This window comes from Centruroides vittatus, unplaced genomic scaffold (assembly GCF_030686945.1).
Source record: "Centruroides vittatus isolate TY-2023 unplaced genomic scaffold, ASM3068694v2 contig_18, whole genome shotgun sequence".
NCBI lineage: Eukaryota > Metazoa > Arthropoda > Arachnida > Scorpiones > Buthidae > Centruroides > Centruroides vittatus.
The window spans coordinates 5,436,643-5,458,742 of record NW_027121101.1 but is presented as its reverse complement, the minus strand read 5'-3'; the positions used below and the strand labels follow the sequence as shown (position 1 = coordinate 5,458,742).

General features: G+C 28.4%; 3 protein-coding genes across 7 annotated transcripts in view; 2 read left to right on the top strand and 1 right to left on the bottom strand.

Annotated features, from left to right (window-relative positions):
- The window catches only part of LOC136969629 (uncharacterized), a 29,809-nt gene extending 19,241 nt beyond the window's left edge, over positions 1-10,568 (top strand). For 3 of the 5 annotated variants that reach the window (XM_067263889.1, XM_067263886.1, XM_067263888.1), the window contains exons 6-8: positions 110-197; positions 282-421; positions 1,495-1,982. In XM_067263889.1, the coding sequence (XP_067119990.1) occupies positions 110-197; positions 282-418 (225 nt within the window). In that variant the 3' untranslated portion in view covers positions 419-421; positions 1,495-1,982. Of the gene's footprint in view, positions 1-109; positions 198-281; positions 422-1,494; positions 1,983-10,541 lie in introns of those variants that run through there. The other 2 variants (XM_067263887.1, XM_067263890.1) reach the window with 2 other exon arrangements.
- A 168-nt stretch (positions 10,569-10,736) lies between these two features.
- The window catches only part of sip1 (septin interacting protein 1), a 354,828-nt gene continuing 343,464 nt past the window's right edge, over positions 10,737-22,100 (top strand). The window contains exon 1 of the mRNA XM_067263850.1: positions 10,737-10,742. The gene's annotated coding sequence lies outside the window, so the exon portion shown is untranslated. The remainder of the gene's footprint in view (positions 10,743-22,100) is intronic.
- Pgant2 (polypeptide N-acetylgalactosaminyltransferase 2) overlaps positions 18,553-22,100 on the bottom strand; it is a 40,575-nt gene continuing 37,027 nt past the window's right edge. The window contains exon 15 of the mRNA XM_067263868.1: positions 18,553-19,598. Coding sequence (XP_067119969.1) covers positions 19,449-19,598 — 150 coding nt within the window. The 3' untranslated portion in view covers positions 18,553-19,448. The remainder of the gene's footprint in view (positions 19,599-22,100) is intronic.

Below are 22,100 nucleotides of genomic sequence, written 5' to 3'. Positions count from 1 at the left end.
TACACTGTCTTTTTTTATGGCCCATTGGAGCTTGAAAAAAAAAACAGCCTACATATTTTAAAAAGTAATATTTGTTTAATGTTAAATTCATCTTTTCTCTGTATTATAGATATACATTCCAGAAGCCCAGTTTGATTGGTCTAGTAGTGGACTTGTAAATCCTTTGGAAGATGAAATCTGTTTGATTGATGTTAAAGGTGTGTGATGGATTTATTTAACGTAGCTTACATTTTGAATGATGCATTATTTATTTGATATGACAGAAACTAAATTAATTTTAGGATTTGATGTGACAATAAATGATGATATGGAAACAGAACAAAAGTCACAGATTCATTTTTCTAAGCTTCCAGACTTATCCTTTATGCAAGCTAAATCATTAATATTTCCTTATAAAAAAAATTTATCTTTACAATGAAAGGTATTTATATTCAGTCAAATAAGGTATTTATATTATTTAATATATAGTATTGAAATTTAATGTGTTTTAATTTTTAAAAATATTGCAAACAGTGACTAAATTATATTAATTCAAATATTCATTCCAAAAATATTAATAATTTTACAGAATGACATTTGTACAGTTTAATGGAATCCACCATTTTTTAAAATGAAATATACATGCAGTATAGTGTTTTGACTTATCATTTCAAATATGCCCAGTTCTGATGTCCAAGCAATACATCAGTATTGTTTACATACACAAGCTTAAGCCTATGTGTAAAAACAATTTTTGGAGAGGTTTGAGTGTGATCATGCAATTCACTTGTGCACAGAAGCAATTTTCTAACAGGACTCTAATATGTCTATTTTGATTAATATATTGGAGTCCTAAATCTAGGTACAAAGTTATATAAAGTTACTATTTAACATATTTTTGTGAAAAAGTTTGATAATCTACTGATTAAAAGCTTTTTCACCTAAAGACACTGAGAAAAAAATAACTTTGTTTCAGAACTTTTCACATCATTATTAATAATTCTGACAGTCAGTTCTCTCTTTTCAATCATCAATTAATATACTTTGATAACTTTGTTTCTTGATTCCCAATGTTATTCATTCTGCTTTTGTAAGCAGAATGAATAACAAATTTCAAAGTTGGTATAAACAGCAATGAGACAATCTGTTGCCATGTTTTTCATGAACTGTGATTAGATATTTCCAGTGCCATCAATATATTTTGTGGTTATTGCTTCTTGGAGATAATTAATAACAACTCAATTTCCAGACAGAATTATCATTAATCCTTTCCAATAAAATTTTTTAGTTTTGGTTTTTTAGATGTGATCAACTTTCAAAATCTGTTTCAAAATAAATAAAATGAATAAAATTAAAACACCTAAAGATATATTTATTATTCAATAAAAAACTTATTATTTCAGTTTTTGAGGCAATTTGTGTGTGTGTGTGTGTGTGTATAAATTCAATAATAATAATAACGAAAAAAAATTGTTGCTTTATTGTAGAAAACTAATAAGCAATCTTTTCTTGTAGATGATCTTCCTGTTCTATTATATTTGATATACAAGACAAGATTACATTCATTTTTTACATCAGAGAAATCAGAATATTTTTGAGAAATAATTTCATCTGCAAGGAAATTATGGCATGTGTCTTGAATTCATAATAATTAAATCTTAATCATATCAAATCTTAATTATATCGGGCAAATAGTATCACTGCTTTTGTCTACTGATATGTTAGTGAGGTTTTACTTGTTTTACCAAATATATAATGCAATGAAAGTTAACTATATTGCTATATTGTCTATCTTTGATATAAAAAAATGTAATTATAAGCTTGAGATAATCATTTGAAATTTTGATCATATCAGCTAAATGATTAAAATATACAGATGGTCTCCTTAATAAGATAGTTCACTCTAATGTAATTCATATATAGAACATCTACTTATATTAAGTTATCAGTATATGTTTTATATAATAATTCTTCAAAATCTAATTTGTTAACAATGTAAATAGTATTTTCTTTACACTGTTAAACAGAGTTAATATACTAATTTCTTTCAACATTAATTTTTGATTTTGTATTGTAAACATGATTTAGTTTAATTTTAATTTACTTAATAGAATGTTATTTCCAGATAAATTAAAATTCAATTACATTAAAATATTTTTAGTATATATGTGTACATATTCATAATTTGTGAGAAATCCTTACATGTCTTCAAATATAAAAAATTTCATTAAATTAACTAATAAAAATAATTTCATTAATTGATAAAATTAATATCAGTCATAATAAAAATGCCTAAGTATGGATTTAAGAAAGATAAAATTATGTTTTAAAAATAATAAAGTATATTTACTTTACTATCCTAAATTTTTATAAAGTATTAAAGATTAATGTTAATTAAAGTTTTAATACTAAAATATTACTTATTATTTAATCTATTTTTATATATTCTTTCTTAATATATACAGTATGCATATATATTAACTATGCACAATACTAAATTTTATAAACAGATAATTCTTTAATCAGCAGAATTCTGATAATTCAGGTTGAGCTAACTAAAAATATTGATTAATTTGACAATTTTAAATTTTATAAATGGCAAAACTTATTTTAATATAAAAAAAATTTGTTTAGTAAGTCATTTAAAACTACAAATATATTAATTGTCAAAAATAACATTATAGACAGAAATGCTATATAAATCACACAAGTAAAAATATCTTGATTTATATAATATATTTGTCTCAAAAAGTAAAACATTTTATGAAAGATTCTAAATAAGATATGTGAATAATAATCTTATTTATATTTAATTTTAGCATTAATTTTCATTTATAAATCAAAATTTATAACAGCGAAACTAAATTTAATGAATTTGAACAAATGACGTTCTATGCTATTAAATTTTTGATTGAAATAATTTTTTTTATTTAAAATATTTAAAAATAAGTATATTTTTAAATTATTTTATATTTAGTTGTTATATAAAGTGATAGTATTATTTCTTATACCATTTTTTCCAGTATATATTAATTAACTGTCAAGTATTATTTATTAAATTCTGATTCCATTCAATCACTATTTAATACAATGTATTGAAGTATGGTATTTGTTGAATAATTGCTAGTCACTATATTGTATTATTTGTAGTAATTAACTAATTGGTTAAGAGTATCAACTGTAATTTTTATTTAGAAACTTAGACAAATATAGATAATTTATATCTATTCAAACTCAAGATAACAAAAACAAAATATAATAAATTTGAATACCTCTTCAATTAACATTAATGTTAATAATTATAGTTATCAGAATTCTTCTGAATTCAAAATAAATGATGCATAATCAAATAAAAAGTATTTATCTATATAAGATTTTTGTGTATATATGCTTTATTATTGTGATCCTTATATACAGATTTTTTATCTTTTGTAAATAATTTTATAATTGTCCTTATTGGTTAATTGATCCGTATATATAATTTTTAGAATTTTTGTTAAATAAGTAATAAATTATTAAAAGTTAGAAAAAGTTTTTTAATACTTTAATTTATATGGTTAGAATTAATGTATTAAAAATACGATATTAAGGACTTTGAAGAGTTTTTATCTTTTGTTGAATATGATATATTCAACAAAAATGAATAGTTATAAATGAATAGAAATATATTTTTACTTTATAATCTTAAGTTGAGTATTATTCTGTAGCATTGAAATCAAAAATTTAAATTGAATTTACAAAAGTGATTTTTTAAAGTGTTATAAATTTAATATTAACAAAACTTTATGAATATTTATCATTTTTACTTTATATTAATATCTATGCATTTCCAACATCAAAACTATCAGCTTACATTATATTAATAAAGTTCATAACACAGTGATAACGAAAGCTTTGTTATAAAATTTTATTTCTGACATCATCTTGTAAAACTGGTTTATTAAAAGTATAAATTTGAATAAAAGGAACTTCAAACTGTTTTTAAAATATAATTAAATTTGAAAATGAAAAATATTGATATAAATTTGTGTGATTGGAAAATATTATATATATTTTTTGAAATTTTAATTTAAAGAAAATATTTATTTCTGTAAAATTGTTAACATTTCAAATGAAATTATTTGAAAATATTAATTTATACAAAATGAAAAGGTTGCAAATTTGAAAAATCTCCTGTATCCATTCAATAAGTATATACAGTAGACCCCCCTATAACATGGTAGATACGTTCTGTGTTGTACCAGTCACTTAGATTTTACAAATACATGAGCCGTTCACAGCCTAGCACTTCACTTGTGCAGTTTAGGGGGCGTACCCCCTAAACTGCACAAGCTGTTTGAAAGATTTTCTTCCATAAAATTAATCGATTCTAGACTAATTTGACTCGAACATTTCCAAAACATGTATAAGTTTTTGGGAATAATCCATATAAACGATGCTATAAACAAAAAATTGTAGGAATACTTACCAAGTGTGCACCGTTCAAAGACGCCATTGCTTAAGCTTGTTTTCGTCGCAAAGTGGCTCATCAAATGGCAGACATATTTCCTGATAAATTATTCTTTCTGCAAAAAATTCACTGAACTTTGGAGACATCATTAATAGAAATATAATTTTTATGGCCGATGAATAATAAATGTTTTTTAGTAGGTCCACTGCTTGTTTAAACTCATTGGTTTGTGCAATGTCCACTATTGGTCCAGATTCAACCAGTCCTGTCAAGACACGAGTTGGCCATGACAATCTGTCTCATTCTTTTACCGTGTTATACGAGCCTCTTTTAGTATGTTATATGAACACAATCACAATTTTTCAGCCATGTTATACAAATCCGTCTTATAGGGGGGGTCTACTGTATTTTATAATTTGTTACTTTTTTTATTAACTACCTCATAGATTATAATTTTCATATGTTAAATTTAATCATTGTTAATTTTTTAGATATTATCTACTTGATTTATTATAACATATTTTGTATATTTATAGATTGGGTCACTTAATTTCTGACAAAAGCTTCATGATCAAAATAGAGAAACTCATTATAAAAATATATTTATTTAAATATATAATGTTGTAGATGTCTGAATGTAAAACGTTCAATTGTCAATTATTAAATTTTCTAATTTCAAAAAATTGTTTATGTAACATTCTCTAAGGACAAGAAACAATTATTCACGTTGATAAATACAAGAATTGCTTTTGTATAGATAAAATATTTTATTAACTGTAGTGCTAAAGTAGTTTGAATGTACAAAACATCTCGAACATTGACATTAAAGCATTGATCAGTATCTGAAATCCTTCATTTCTACTGATATTTTATTGCAATTGTTTCCAAACTTTTGTGATGCTTAGTTCCTTTAATCTGCTGCCATTTGGTAGCAGCTTTCCTATTTGTATATATACACTGTGGTGTATATTTTTTAGAGGGAGTAAACCCAGGCTGGGTAGTACTCTTTCTTTCTTTCTAAGAATAATTGATGTATTGGTATTATAATTAAGTAATGTAAACAAATAAATTAAATAATAGTCCTTAGGCAAGAACAAATACTATATTTATGTTATATAAAATGTATATAGTACAATTATTCTCATATGCCATACTTACTACAATTTTAATTGGTAAGAATAATTACAAAACAGTAGTACAAAAGTCTGTAAAACTGTTTCTCTGTCTTTTTTAAAATCTATTAACAGAGAAAGAGTGTAATATAATTCTGAAAAATAGAAAAAGGCTTGTATTTATTTAGAAGGTTCTAGTGAGAGGGATCTTAAGACACAATTTAGGCAGGCAAAAAAGTACTGCATGAATGCTCCAGTGCATTTTTTTAATAATTCACTAATAATTAAAACAATGCTTACCTACCCACTGTGCAGTGGCGGCCTTAGGGGGTGGTGAGCAGGGCAATCACCCGGGGCCTCGCGCAACAACTCGAGTAGAAAAAAGTTGATATTTAAAACTTTTTATTTTATCCTTAGCTATTAGTTATAAGCAGCAAACATCATTTTTAAATTCCTGCATATATCTTTTAAGGCATTTATGTACCTTAGTTTATCATCATTACTAATTTGTTGTCTTTATGACTGTTAACTTTTATAAATCTTCTAATATAATATTTTAACACTCTAAATTTATTTAGTTATAACTTTTGCATTTTTGGTCAATCATCAGAAATATCTATTTTCAATTCACATACTTTGCACAAAGGACAAGGGCCTCGCAAAGAGATGCTGCTCAGGGCCTTGCAAAGATCTGCTGCCGGGGCCTCGCAATCATTAAGGCCACCACCACCACTGTGCCCCTGACTAATTTGGCGATGCCATTGGGTGCCATGGCACACAGTTTGGGGATCACTGCTTTATTGTGTATTTTCTTGTAAAGGTGTTACTTTTGACATGTTTTTTAAGGTGTAATATCCTTTTAGAGAATATTACCATATTTTTCTACAGCTACTACAAAGAGATTTTTTCGTGTTCAGATTTGCTGTGATGGATTCCGGCCCTGTGATGGTTAGGCCATGCCCACAATAAGATGCAATGAAGAGTGTTAAGAAATGGACCCCATATATTCAAGCTAGCCATGAAAATTTCTGAAGATTGGATGGACTCCATCAATCAACCAACCAGGAGCATTGAATGGATAGATCCATCAGTGCTCCTGATTGATGTCATTATTCAAAAAGCTGCTTTGCTGGAACTAGAGAAGTTGTACAAGCGATTTTTGAAGTTAGAAAATTTACCATTGTAAAAGTTTATAGGAATTAGGTGATTGGAAATATATTTCTAGAAGGATATTTTCTATCATCCAGTAGATGATTGGAAATAGTTAGAGGATCTAGAATCTACCGTGAAGGATTTAGGTTCAAATTCATCTAGACTTTCATGATTTTTCAAAGATAATTCAATCAGGATGTTATGACCCATTATTTATTTCAGCCAACTTATTACAGGTTTCAGGCATATTTCTGACACAAAATTGAGATTATTACATATTAGTGCCTCCCATAAAAATTCCAATTCAATCTAATCCAGGTAATTACAGTATAACAGATCTTCATAATATTTTGCAAGCAAGCTTTTGTTTAAAAAATTATATGACTCATCTTATTTATTTACTTTTGTTGTGTTTATATATATATATATATATATACACACACACACAGTATATTGTATACAGGATATCTGTTAAATCATAGAAAAAGATTCTAAAGGTTTCTATTCTCACAAGATTTTGATGCTCATTGTATTATCACATAAGGCAATTCCTGCTTGATGTCAGTAATAATCTGTTCTTAAAAATTGGACTATGTGGGAAAACCTGAGACCTATTTTTTTATTATTTTAAACAGGAAAACTTGATACATTACATCGTCAACCCAAAACTACCAACTAATTTTTGAAAATGTAACTAAAACACAATATAATGCCTATAACTTATAAGTTACAAAGTATCAAATTAGGATAAAAAATGCTTAATTCATATCCGTCTAATCGCCAAGCAATTAATATAGTTAACAAAAAGTTGCTTTTTTATGCAGTAACATGTACTGTACAATCTGAAATCTATGTTTACCAGCATTAAAAATAATAAACAACAATAGAGAAATTTTTTGTTTTTATATTGTTTACACATAGACCTTGCTTATAAATAGGACTTATTACACTGGTATAGTTTTGGATTAGCAAATGGAGGAAGTCTTGAGAATAAAAATACTTTGTTTTATTTTGACTAAGACTTCCTCCATTTGCTAATCCAAAACTATACCAGTGTAATAAGTCCTATTTATAAGCAAGGTCTACGTGGACAATATAAAAAACAAAAACTTGAAATAGTAAGGACATGGAGGCACAAATAATTAATAGAGAGATTTGTTTTTTAAAAAATAGACAAAAATTTACAATAAAAAATAAGGAATAGGCCAAATTGCAACACGTTATTAACAACGTCTCTGATACTTCTGTAAATTGAAAAATTGATTGATTAGTGCTAATGATGTCACAAAAGTATGCTTAGATGTTATGATATGATATGACATTACAATGTCTCATCCAGTGCCATTCAGACAGATGAGCATTCCATTTTTTGATGCTTAGGGTGGTTTTTAAACATTTGTGTGTGACATTCTAACTAATTGTGTTTGAAATGTAACTTGAGACTTCCCTACATATTTTGTTAAAATGTATTGAATTTTTGGGACATAAATATAAATGTTTTTTATATAAGCATTGGCAGTAAATATTATATCAAAAGATGATACGTATGGTACGTTCTATGAAGTTTGCATATTAAAAACCATAAGACATTAAGCGGAAATGCCTGTACAGTCAAACCTGTTTTTATGCGGTCTTTTTTTGTGCGGTATAGTTGGCGACTAGTCTCGTGCGATTTGTCATGTCTCACGTTGACTTATTATAGCTAAATAAACTTATTATAGTAATATTATTGCATGAATATGCGAAAAATGAAATAATTTATTTTTTAAGTCAACAAAACACCACCTGGACAAAAATATGTAAAACAGACGATAGACGAGACGATGCAGTCAAGTGCTGACATCTGTTGTCAATAAATTCTATTTTGTACGGTTTTGAGTTATTTTCTATGTGAGACTTTTTTTATGCGGTCCCTATTGACCGCATTAAAAAAATATTTTTTTAATTGTGTTGCGAAAACTATTTTTTTTAGCCACTCGTGAAGTTTCGTGCGATTTTTTTTATGCGTTTTTTTTATGCGGTCCCTATCCACCGCATAAAAACAGGTTTGACTGTATTTATAGAAATTTCATAATAATAATGTTTTTTACCTTACTTCTTATTGAAGAAAAAGTTTATGGTTGAAATTTATGACAAAAACATCATATTTATGACAATGTGTTGAAAAAGTAATGCCATTTATATTAACTTTCCTTTTTCAACAGAATGTGTCTTAAATTTAATTTTTAAAAATAATTGCCATCCAATGAAATTCTACAACCATATTTAATAGTTTCAGTTGATGTAAAGAAAGTACATTTTACTCAAATATTAGCTTTGTGATCTTTTTAACTTTGTTCTATGTGCATTAAGAGGACTGTGAGATTTAATTGTAAATATTTTCTTTAAAAAATTATTCGAAACACAGATTAAATGAACCAAAGATGATAGATATGGAATGTTCACGAGTGTAACTATGCACCTCTTAAAGATGCACCCATACACAACAGAGGTCCCATAAGATTATAATGGAGCTTAAAGATTCACAGTCTCCGCAACGATGCCCAGCAGGCAGCGTTGCACAGCGTTTTAATGCATAAACAAACAGTGCAGCCAATCATGTAAAGGTACTGTACATAAGCTGTGTCTAAGTTTATGGAATAAAGCATTTTCAGAAGAAATTTCTGAATAATTACTATAATTTATTGTCATTATAAATGACTATGTATAATTTTACAATAAATTAAACCAGTTTGAAACATGAAATCATCTATGGAATTGTAAAAACTTATAAAAAAGGTGTCCATAAAGTTTATGGAATTCCATAACATGTAAATCTACCAAAATTTTTTACTCCTGAAATGGGAAAACTCCCGGAATCAACTCTTCCAGAGTTGGTTAACCTTATCAAAACTTGTTCCAGTAATGACATTACGAAATTAGAAAGTTTAAAGGAATAAAATGTAAAATTCAGAAACTTTTTGCTATTAGTCAAGTTGTAACTAGAATACTAAGCCTACTATCAGTATACTATGTAAGATTAAAAATTAATTACATTGGATAATTGACATTATAAAATTCTGATTGGATGATTTTTGACATGGTTAAATTTCATTTACTTGCATAGTGCAAATATTTTAATTTAAATGAATTCTTGGGTTAAGCATAGTATAATCATTTGTTTCATTTTGAAATGTTTCTCTGCATCATTTTTCAATCTTTCTCCCTTTATATGCTGTTATAAAAGAGATCAAGTCATTCAGTTAATATAATTTAAATTTTTTGCATTTATATACAGATTTACTTTTCTTTAGGTTTGACAGAATATAGTAAATGCAATATATTTCAAATTATGTAAAACACATTAATATTGCATAATTCATGTAAATACATGATCTCGCACACAACTTTTTGGTACAGAAAATAATCATTTAAGATTTTCAGCCTTCTTTTGTGAAGGATGATTTAAAGAAATCCTGTATATGCATATTTATACGTGTGTGTCGTTAAAATATATGAAGTTTAGTTTAAGATATAACAAAATTAAATATCAAATAGGATATTGCAGCTTAGAATTTTTGCATCAATTAATACCCTAAGTTCATTCCAATGTAACTCTAATGAGCTAACTTTGGCTATTATGAATCAATGTCTATATGGGAATCTCTATTTTAATAAAAATGAATTTATTAATATATAGTGACCATATTAAAGGAAGATTATTTCACTTATTTGTTTTTGTAATTTTATGGATATAAATTTGATGTGTAATGTTTTGTGTGTTAAATTAAAAATGTTTTTTTTTTAACCTAATGAGTTTAATTCTTATTGTATATGTGATTATTAATAAATAGATGTTCTTTTCCTAGATGTTATAAAATTCACTTCCGTACTAGACATACTTTCTATTGAATCTATGATCTAGTTGTTATAGACCAATTTGGAATTTCTGTAAATTAAAAAACGTATTTTCAAATTGATATTTGCATTTGCATTTGCATTGGTTCATATCGTCCAGTGATGCTTGGTGTGTGCTGCATTCAAGCAATGAACTTGTAAATAGTTTTGTTGTGCTAATTTTCCATCTCTAGTAATTGTAAATTCACAAAAGAAATGAACATTAAATAACACAGATTAAAGATTCAGCCTTGAATAGCTACTTGGGCTATTCAAGGCTGTTCCATAGCATTTGAAAAAAAGAAAGTGCAGAAAGTTGGAATATTTTAAAAAGCATTGTGCCAAAAAGAATTGCCATGAGGTGGTGCTCTTGAATTCAAACATTGACAAGTTGGACCGAACCACAGATTAAGGAGTCCTTAAATCTGTGGCCTGAATAGGGCACCTCCCTAAAAACATCAAAATGTATTGTCATCAGACTTAGGAGGCTGAAACTTTGAGGACTATCTTAATTTGAAGTGGATTAGTTGCAAGATTTGATGACATCATACAAAGCAAATTAAATAAGAGGGGGTTATTTTAAATAATTCAAATTGTAGCATATTTTAAATTTTATCTTAAGTTTAAAATCATGAATTTAAAATTTTTAATTTCATACTGCTAAAATGATAAATACTTAAGAGAAAAAAGAAAATATTTTCTAATCTGTATAATCTTTCCATGTTTCTGTAAACTTGGATTTTTGTTCGTTGGGTTTGCTATTTTATTCTGTTCATAAACTGATCATCAAAATTATATATAATATATTTTCAGTCTATTGTATCAGTCTGATATTAAAAATTCATTTAAATAATTAAGTAAATGTAAAAAAAATTACACGAGATACTTCCATAGCAAATGTTGATCCATAAATTCCCAGTAAAGATTGCTTCACTTTCATATTATTCTATATTGTGCAGTTTTTTCTTTACACATGCACTATGACTAAGGTATGACAAATGTATATATTTAATAACTTTACTGTAGTTATGCTAATTTGAAAAATCTAAATTATGCTCATGAATGTTAAATAATAAATCAAACTGAATAAAATCTCTGTTCAATTATAAGAATGTCTTAACTCAAATGACAATCTTCAAGATACTTACGTAAAAAATACAGATAAACTCCTCTAAGAATTTTCTTGTTTGGATTAACAAATTTATCAAAATACATTTTCATCTCTGGCTTGTTTTCATACATCTTTTTAAATATTGCTTTATCCATAACTATATTCTCCTTTTAAAAATTTGCAATAAGCCATTTATATATTGATACTTATTCATTACATTTTACTTTCCCGGCTTACTGTATAATATTGTAATCGTGTCACATTTGACCCTCCGGGGTTTTTGGATCTTGATGTCTTGACACTTCTGAACCCAAAAAGTAAAACAAAAAAAAAAAAAAAAAAAAAAAAAAAAAAAAAAAAAAAAAAAAACTGATAGCTGAAGTATGTGTGGGTTTCCTGTAATATATCAGGGTGGGGTAATAATGAAGGAATGAGGCTGTTGGCAAACTTTTCTACGCACTTAGCTTCACTGGAAGACTGACTATCGCCAATTGCCTACTTACCACTTTTTGTTTTCAAAGTTAAATTTTAAATTAGTAAGAATAATTTACTAATAATAAATAAGATGCAACGGTCTCCGGCAAAAAGGGGAAGGCCACCACTCAATCGTACCAAACTAGAAGGAAAAAGGATTCATCTTCATCTTCTACTGTTCGACTCATAACTGACTACAATGCTTACACCGAAAAATACTCTCTGGAACTCCCTTCTGCATCTACTGGATCGAACCTCGGCACAGAACTTCAGAGTACATTTATTCCAGGTGAGCCAGTTGAACCTTTTTCTCCTTTTTCCCCTAACACGACGAATACATCCAACATCTCAACTACAACATTATGCAGTAGACTCTCCGATTTGATAAATTCCTCCAACGAAAAAATACTTAACCAAATGTCTACCATCAAAGAAGAATTAAACATAATCTGTAATAGTGTGCAGGAAACTAAAGATCAAAATATTAATTTGACAATTCATCTTTCTAATCTCGAACAACAAATTGCAAAATTGAAGATAGAAAATGAAAGTATGCAATTTAGAATGGACTCACTGGTCAATGAGCAGTATTGTAATAATGTAATATTATACAGATATCCTAGTAAAGAAACACCCAATAAATTAGGAGTTTTCAACTTAATCAAGTCAATACTAAACATACAAGAATTCACAATGGAGGATCTTCTCGCTATAATTCCAATGTCCAAATCGGAATATCCACCCATTAAGTTAACCTTTAAAAATATACAGATCCGAGATCTCTTTTTTTATGAATTTTATAAAAATGAAGCAGAAAAACTTATCGAATGAATGGAAAGACACTCAAATCGCTCAAGACTAAATAAGGGATCCAGGTTACGGCGAAAAAAGCTGTTGTTGTTTCACTATGAGCTAAAGGAGGGTCATCTCTCCAAACTCCGAGGAGATAGTCTGTTATTCGGTCATCACTCTTTGACCTATAGCTCCGTCTTGGAGGGATTGGTGACTTCTGATTCCTTTACTCCGTTTACTTTACCCACATCACAATCAAAATGACAAATTACCAATCAAAACAACCCTCATCAAGAAATAAGTATGGTATCTGTTCACCCGTCAATATCTCCAACTGCTGTACACGTTAAAACAAAAGTTTCGAGTAATAACATCTGTAGTCTAAGAAATTCCTACTTTGTGATTATCAATTGGAACTTTCAAGGGCTTACAAAGAAAATTCTCACCAGAGAATTTATCTATTAAAAAATACAGACATTCTAGCCATTACAGAGACTTGGTTGACTTCTCCACCTGATTCCCAGATTCAAGATAATGAAAACTATTACATTGTTACGCAAATGGCTCAAAAATCTACGGGTCCGGGACGACCTTCAGGCGGACTGAATTTAATAATTAAAAAAAGTCTAGGCGAAATTATACTCATTCAGCAAAGTAATAATTACATTATTGTTCATCTACTAATTACCAACCCAGACATCGATAATTTGAAAAATAAAATACTGATAATTATGGTGATATACATCCCTCCCGAACAGTTGCTAATCTTAAATGAAATATTTCGTCAATACGAAAATTTGAAAAACATTTCTCCGTATGTTATCATAGTGGGAGATTTTAATGCCTGTATCGCACAAACCATGGACTTACACTATAAAGGACCGAACTTAAAAATTAAAATAATTAAAATAACTTAAAAATACAAAATATCCATAAATCTAAAGATGATAAATATAACAAATTGGGAAATCATCTCCTCAAGCTAATGAAACAAACACAATTATTCATACTCAATGGAAGAATCGAAAAAGATTTCCCCTCAGAATATACTTGTGTTACTGCTACCAGTAGTTCAATAATTGATCTAATAATCTGCTCAGAACTGCTTGCGGACTTATGTTCTGAACTCCAAGTTCTAAATTCTGACTCATCGGACCATTTTCCAGTCAGATCTATATTCAGGTTAAAAGCCAATCTCAATTGTAGGCAAGTATCTATGTGCTACCAGACAACTGTTTATAATTACAATCGTTTTCAAACTCAAATTAATAGTAAGATGAATTATTTACTATCTAAAGGATTGTTAGACGGTGTAGAGTATTATTCTAAATTCGAAGGCATTCTAAAAGAATTCATTCAAATCCGAAGATCAAAAATCGAAAATTCATGGTCCAAAAAACCCATGGTACGATATAGACTGTATCAAGTTATAAATAAAAAAACTACAGCATTTCACCAGTTTAAACAATACTGGCAAATTAAAATTACTTATTTCAATCTATTAAAAACCAAAAAACTAAATTACTTTAAAAAGATACAACAAAAAATAATAGAAACTAAAATAATGACGTATTCTGGTCAACGATGCAGAAACTGAGACGGCTGAATTTTGAGCAGTCCGTCCATATAGAATTTTCTGACTGGATCACTTTTTTAAATAGATTTACAGAAAATAGTATTTCTCCAATGACCAAAGTTACAAATTCTGTAAACGAAATATTCGATTTACAGATTACTGCCAAGGAGCTTGATGTGTCGATCCGGAAGTTAAAACTGAAAACATCCCCGGACCAGATCAAATCACAACCAAATTAATCAAATTACTGCCGCAATCAGGCAAGCAGGTTCTTCTTGATCTATTTAATTACTTTTACAACCACTCAAAATATCCAAAGTCTTGGAGTACAGCAAAAATTCTACCTCAATATTAACCTCTCGATTTCAAAGCTGGTCCTTTAAACAAGGTTTAAATTCACAATATCAGTATGCTTTTACTAAATCAAAAGGAACCGAGTCAGCTATTTTTCTACTGCTGTTAATAATTCAAATTTGTCTCCAGCGTAAGCGCAGAAAGATTTTTACTGCCTTTATTGACATTTCCAAAGCAAATGACTCCGTGTATATTTCCATTCTGATCAATAGGCTAAGAAGGATAGGGGGCCAGTATCAAATTTTGTAATGTAATTAAGTGTTTATTTTCATCTTATACCATTAATATAGCTCATAACAATCAAGTATATCCGGATATAAAAATACACCGGGGATTACTCCAAGGCGAACCTCTGTCACCTTATCTATTTAACTTATATATCAGTGAAATTGACCATCTATTTTCCAACGAGAATGAAGGAATTTACATAAATGGCCGCACTTATTACATACTATATGCTGACGATCTTGTATTATTAGCTCCAACCTGAACTACTTTGCAACGTAAAATCAGCTTAGTTAATGAATACTTAAATTCCATCTGTTTAACTATTAATACTGAAAAATCTAAAATTCTCATATTTAGAAAAAACGTAAAAATATCAAACCAAGAAAAAAGTTTCTACTTAAATAACCAACCGATTGATGTGGTTAATCAAATCAAATACTTAGGAATTACTTTCAACTGGGACGGCAGATTCCACTCACATCTAGACCAACTCATTAATAATGTTATATATCTAGCATCAAGATTAAGGATTTTGAATTTAAAAATTCACTTGAAGATGTTTCATTCATTTGTAGTTCCAGTCCTCTAGTATGCTAGCTCCATTTGGGCTTTAGATTTTTATCCAGATTTGGAGAAATATCATATTATATTTTTACGCAAATTCCTCCATATTGAGCGGACGGTTCCTGGATAGGCAATTAGATCAGAAATAAACAGATATCAACTTTTTCCTCTATTTCTTAAATATCTATTAAAATTTTACTTCCAGATTCTAAATACTGAAGACGATGATATAAAATTTCTGTTTTTCATAATGGCAAATCAAAGTAAAATCTCACCCAATAATTACCCATCTTTGATACCCATGGTATCAAAGATTCAATGAGATAATTCAGTCTTGTGGCATTTCGAATTTGTTACTTAACTCAAATGAAAACAACTGTAAACATGCTTACTCTTTAATGATGAACAATGCCTTGTCACAATCAATTGCTAAAGACCAAGACGCTATATTAAACTCAACTTATCACCATTGGTATCTGAATATGTTACATATTCCATCTCAATCGTGCATTGCTATGGCAAATACCAATCTAAATGTAAAGTGTACGCTACTCCAGATGCAGCTTAATTATAGTTCACTACTGATAGACAACGTATACATTGACTTCTCTAGGGAGTGTTATTGGTGCAAATCTCTGCCTTTTTCTCTATATCATATACTCACAGTGTGCTTAGCCATTGAAGATGCTCAATGTAAATTTCAAATAAAGGAAATTTTTGTATCTACTCACAAACTAAATTTTAATGCCAGTCTTGACAATTTATCGAAAAGTAGTATGTTTAAGATCTACAATTTTTTCATCTATATAACTAAAATGTTGAAAAATCAATTATTGTGTAACTCAAGTTGTTTACATATAAAAGGATGCTCTAGTTGAGACCAACGTGATAAACATTCAGAGATTTTTTGTATATCAAAGACCTATGTAACTAATCTTGCAGCAAAGTTAAGATCAAATTGTAATACACTCAAACCTGTTTTTGTGCAATTTTTTATACGGGCAATGTGTTTTGTGCAATTATTTTTGTGCAGTATACCAATTTGATTGAAATTCATATACCGCACACAAAAAAATCACACAAATAAAAAATTGCACAAAAATCGACCGCGCAAAAACAGGTTCGAGTGTATTAATTACTAGTTCCCCCTGTAACAAGGTAACCTTATTACAATAAAGTGATCGGTTGATGATGATAATGAAGGAATGAAATTTGGCATGGTAGTTTGTATGTAAAGGACATTGATGCTATTAAATTTTGGTGGTTAAAGGTCGAAGAGATGGGGAAATAGAGGGATGCCATGTGTCATATCTCAAAATGGGTTGGACTTAATGATTTTACTCGTTATTAACATTTAGAATTTTTTTTATAAAACTCATCTCTACCCCAAAATTAGGCTTTTTGCCATTTTATTATAATAAGTTTTTTATGATAAACTCTCATAACAGATGGTGCCTCACACAATTTTATTTATACTATGATTAATAATATGCTCCTCAAAAACGAAACTGCAACACCATGAAGGAATGCACGAACCAAGTGCACATTGCAGCACTGGTAGAGATGACAGATATGCGACAGACACCTGTTTATTCAGTAACAAATACGGCCCCCACAGGCAGCTATACAGCCACTACAGTATATGACGAGGCATACTATCAATGAGGCAATTAATGGTTGCCTGAGGTATCCCTTGCCAAACTGCATCCACTGTGGTGCCATGTCTTCTATGATATGTGGTGGGGATCTCCAGTGCACCTCGCGTAGGACAAAGTCCCACAGGTGTTCAGTGGGAGAGAGATCCGGCAAGACTGCCAGTTGGGGAAATATGTGAATTCCATTCAGGCTGGAGAGAGTTCATCGTGCGATGTGCAGTCTGACATTATCTTGCTGGAATACCATGCAAGCTGCACCCGAATACACAAGCCTTCCTGCAAAATTTCAGGAATTTTCGACAAAAAGCACAGGAGTTATTAAGCTTCAAAGAGGATGAACAAAACCGTGCCCCCCATCTACTAGCAAATAAAAATTTTATCAATAAAATTGGGGCTTTATTAATAACTAATTTAATTTTTATGAAAGTTTAGTTATTAACATTTTAAATAATAATAATAATGGTCAATGTTTTTATTTAAAAAAATGAAAATTCAATTATTAAAAACATCTTTCGAGTTACACAGCAAAATGTTTGAAAAATATTGATCAGAAGTTAAACTCTCAGATATATTAAAACAGTGCCAGAGATTCATGAATTTATTATAATTCATACAAATTGTGAATTAATTTACAACTGACTTTCTTGAAATTATAAGTTAAAATTCATCTTATCTTCATCTAATGTTATTAAATAATGGATGTAATTTTCTTTTATATCATTAAAATATATTTTATGATTTACTGCATAATGATAATGGAAAATAAAAATCAAAAAAATCAAAATGAAATTTATAAATATTTTATGCAAAATCTATTAAAATATATACATACAAAAAAAGGAAAAAATATTTTAGGAGAATTTGATGTAAGATCAACTAAAATATATGGCAATATTACAATTATAAAATCATTAATAAATCCATTTAACATTCTAATCATTTTATATTTTGAAAAATTTTATTTCTTATAACATATAACTGCTTCTAATTCTTTTACCGTATGGCTTATTCTTTTAACAATAGAATACCATTGTAATAAAAAACCCCAGTATAAAATATTACAATTTGGCAATATGTTAAATCATAACACAAAAATTAATAATTGAAAAATTGTCAACTTGATTCATTCAATATGTCAAAGTGATTTAAGAAAATTTTCTTATTTTTCAGTTTGAAATTCTTAACAATTTTATCTTTACATTTTACAACACTTAACAAAAAAATTAAAATTAATATTTCAACATTTTATTTGGAATATTTTTGGAACAGGTCAGATAGGGAGGACAACATTTATTACATTACACTTTATAACAATTCTAAAATATTTACATTAACGAGCCCTCTAATATCTGACAATTTTAGCTCAAAGTTTAAAACTTGTCCTCCCAAAAAATTCATATTTATAAATTACGAAAAACAATCAACAGTGTACAGAAATTTAACATATTTGGCAATTACTAATATGATAATTTTATAAAAAAACCTACAAATTATAACTTAAAATTGCATGACTAGACCTTCGTATCATCTACAATAATTTAATAATGATTTCAATTACATAAAATTTTTTAATATATGTGAGTTTACAAACTTCACATAACCCTAAATACTAACTTATATTGTAAAAAAACTAAATTTATACATTCATGTTTAGGAATTTAAGTATAAGAAGAAAGTAAAATCATTCAGAGCACCTTTATTTTTTTGTGACATGAAAATTCTTACTACTGATGATAAAAAAATTACACATGTAAAATTTGTACAGATTGTAGTCTGAATACAATTACTATAAACAGCAGCTTTAGTTCATAAAAAAAATCTAACAACATTACCATGATGCATAATGAAAATCAAATAACTGATATCAAAATATCTGATTTTTAATCAATCATTCCACATATTAGAATGGAGTATATGAATGTCAAGATGACACTATTGGCATAATTAAAACTCTCTGTACAAATTGTAACTGAGACATTAGTCTTATTCTTTGATTAGCCTCTATATGCTGCATATATATATATATTTGTATATATTATTAATGATGGATATGTTAGTTTTTCAAGACCCATGTTGGTCATATTTAATAAAACAAATAAATGCTTTATCTATAAAGGAAAAAAAATCATTCGATAAAAAGAATGGACCACTGCTGATTGGTAGATTTTCTATCGCATTTCTCTGCCGTCACACCTGTACTGTGGTCTGTACTATCTAAACACAAATTGTATGCTAAATGCTTTAGAAGGTGTTCATTTTTCATCCAATGCCATTTCTGAAAAAAGAAATGATGATATTTTTCAATATCATTAGGTTATTTAGATTATTGTAAACAGTAATTTATCTTTTTACTGATATCTAGTAAGTAGTTTAAAATTATTATTAAATCAATTATAACATTTTCATTCAGAAACCTGATTTTAAAAATGTAGAAATTTTATTTCTTTTAGAATCAGTTTATTTTCTAATTACTTCAATATAAAATTTTTTTACTATAATAGAAATATAGAATGTTTTTAATATTAATCTTCTCTAACATTTAGTACACTCACATAATTATAAATCATAGTTTGTTTATTTATAAGGAATACGTTCCTTCACTAATTTTTAATTAATTTCTACTTGTATTATTGTTTCATTTTAGAACGTAGCAATATATAACATGAAAGTTGCTCCTGTTTTTTTAATATACAAGTATATTAAAAAACTACTATTCTTGAATGGTAGTTTTTAAAACATTTTGATTATTAAGTAAACTAATCATCATCTCTGTTTACGAACAGTTGCATCAGAATCCCCTAATTCATAGATATAAAACGAACTTTAGATGTTATGAAGGTAAAAATTGTATTCGCATTTAAGATAAACATGAGATGAAAAAAAGATTATGGATTCAACCTTTTCTTTTTTCCAAGCCAGCATCTCACTAACAATATTCAATATGAAATAATAGAAAAATCCAATCCTGTAACTTTCTCCATTCTAAGAAAATGGTTGAAAAATTTTTTTTGCATGTTTCAGCTTTTAAATGTGTCATTTATACATTTATATGGTATATACCAGGCATGGGCAAATGCAGCTCTTTTTGAGTTACATGCGGCTCTTGCTAAAAGCGTTATCTTTCCCAGCCTTACCATACTATCCACAACAACAGTACAAAACTGCGGCTCCCATGCATTTTGCAAAACCTACATTTCGGCTCCCACTGAACTCTTGCTTGCCCACCTCTGGTATATACATACATCCAACAGTAGATTGATAATGGTTTATTACAATGATGATGATATATGGTAAATGTATATTTATATTTCCACAGATAAGACGACCTTCAGATAAGACGAGGTATAAATTTTCATCAAAGTTTTATAGTTTTAGCATATATCTGTCCTATAAGATGACCCCCCAAACTATCAATGGCCTATGAATTTAGTTTAGATCAGCGATCATCATCTGGATAATAATACTGTATAGTGTGTATGGAATTATGTCCTATTCGTAATTTTTCGAATGAACAAATTTTATTTTTTGCCTTGCTATTGTTGCAAACGTTCCCACTGATTCAGGCATTCGGGTAATGAATGACCTTGACTATTCACAAAAACGTCGTATGGGCTATTCTATTTTGTGGACATGCCCTACTCTCTACTAGTAAATAATTACGGTTTGTCCATTGTTTTTATAATGGTTTTAATTTACAAAAAAATTAAAACCATTGAAAAGGATTGAAATTTATATATCTGTCCTGTAAGACAATCCTGGATTTTGGGGGCCTTTTTTTATGATTCAACTATCATCTTATCTGCGGAAATATACGGTATACATTTTTATATAAATGCAACATTTTCCCCACTATATAACAGTAATGTCTTTGAAAATAATTAAAGATTCCATCTACTGTCCTCTGTTTTAGAGTTGAAGAATTTCACACCAATTAATCCATAAAAAGATGTGGCAAAATGCTTATTTATAACAATGTGAGACTACACAATGTATGTAACCTAGTGAAACATTACAAAACTTCAATGGACTATACTATCTCACCAATCTTAGTCTTTCTGATCATCATCTTTTGATCCTTTGAAAGATTCAATTTGTGGAAAGAAGTTTGAGGATGACAATAAGTCATTTCCAAATCAAAAATCCAGCAACATTTGATGGCACCATTTGTTATGATATTTTTAGTTAAAAATATAAAAAGTGTTTTTTAATAATATAAAAAGGCAAAAAAATTTAATTTTGAGGGTAGGGACGATTTTAATAAATTGTAAATGCTAATAACAAGTAATATCGTCATTAAGTCTGACCATACTGGTGATACACATGACTCCCATTATCTCCCCGCTCTCTCGACTTTAATCATCAAAATTTAATAGCATCAACCCCCTAATAAACAAACCTCCCTGCAAAATGAAATTTTCGACAAAAAGCACAGGAATTTATTAAGCATCGAAGAGGGTGAACAAAATCATGCTCCACACACATACTAACATCCACACATACAGAAAACCTCCCCAGTTTTTTTTTGCATTTCTCGACATTTCAACGTCCCAAGTCCAAAAATGTAAAAATCTGGGGGGGTCATTTTTTGACCGATTGCCATACTTTCCCTCTGTTATATATAACAGCCAAGAAAGTAAAAATGTGATTGTAACAGACTTTTAGACTAATATTGAATATTGAAGATATTGAAAGATATAGTCCTCACATCTCAATGATGTTAAAGTCATGGATTTGAAAGAAAACTACAGTGGAAACCCAAATTATCCAAACTTGGGAC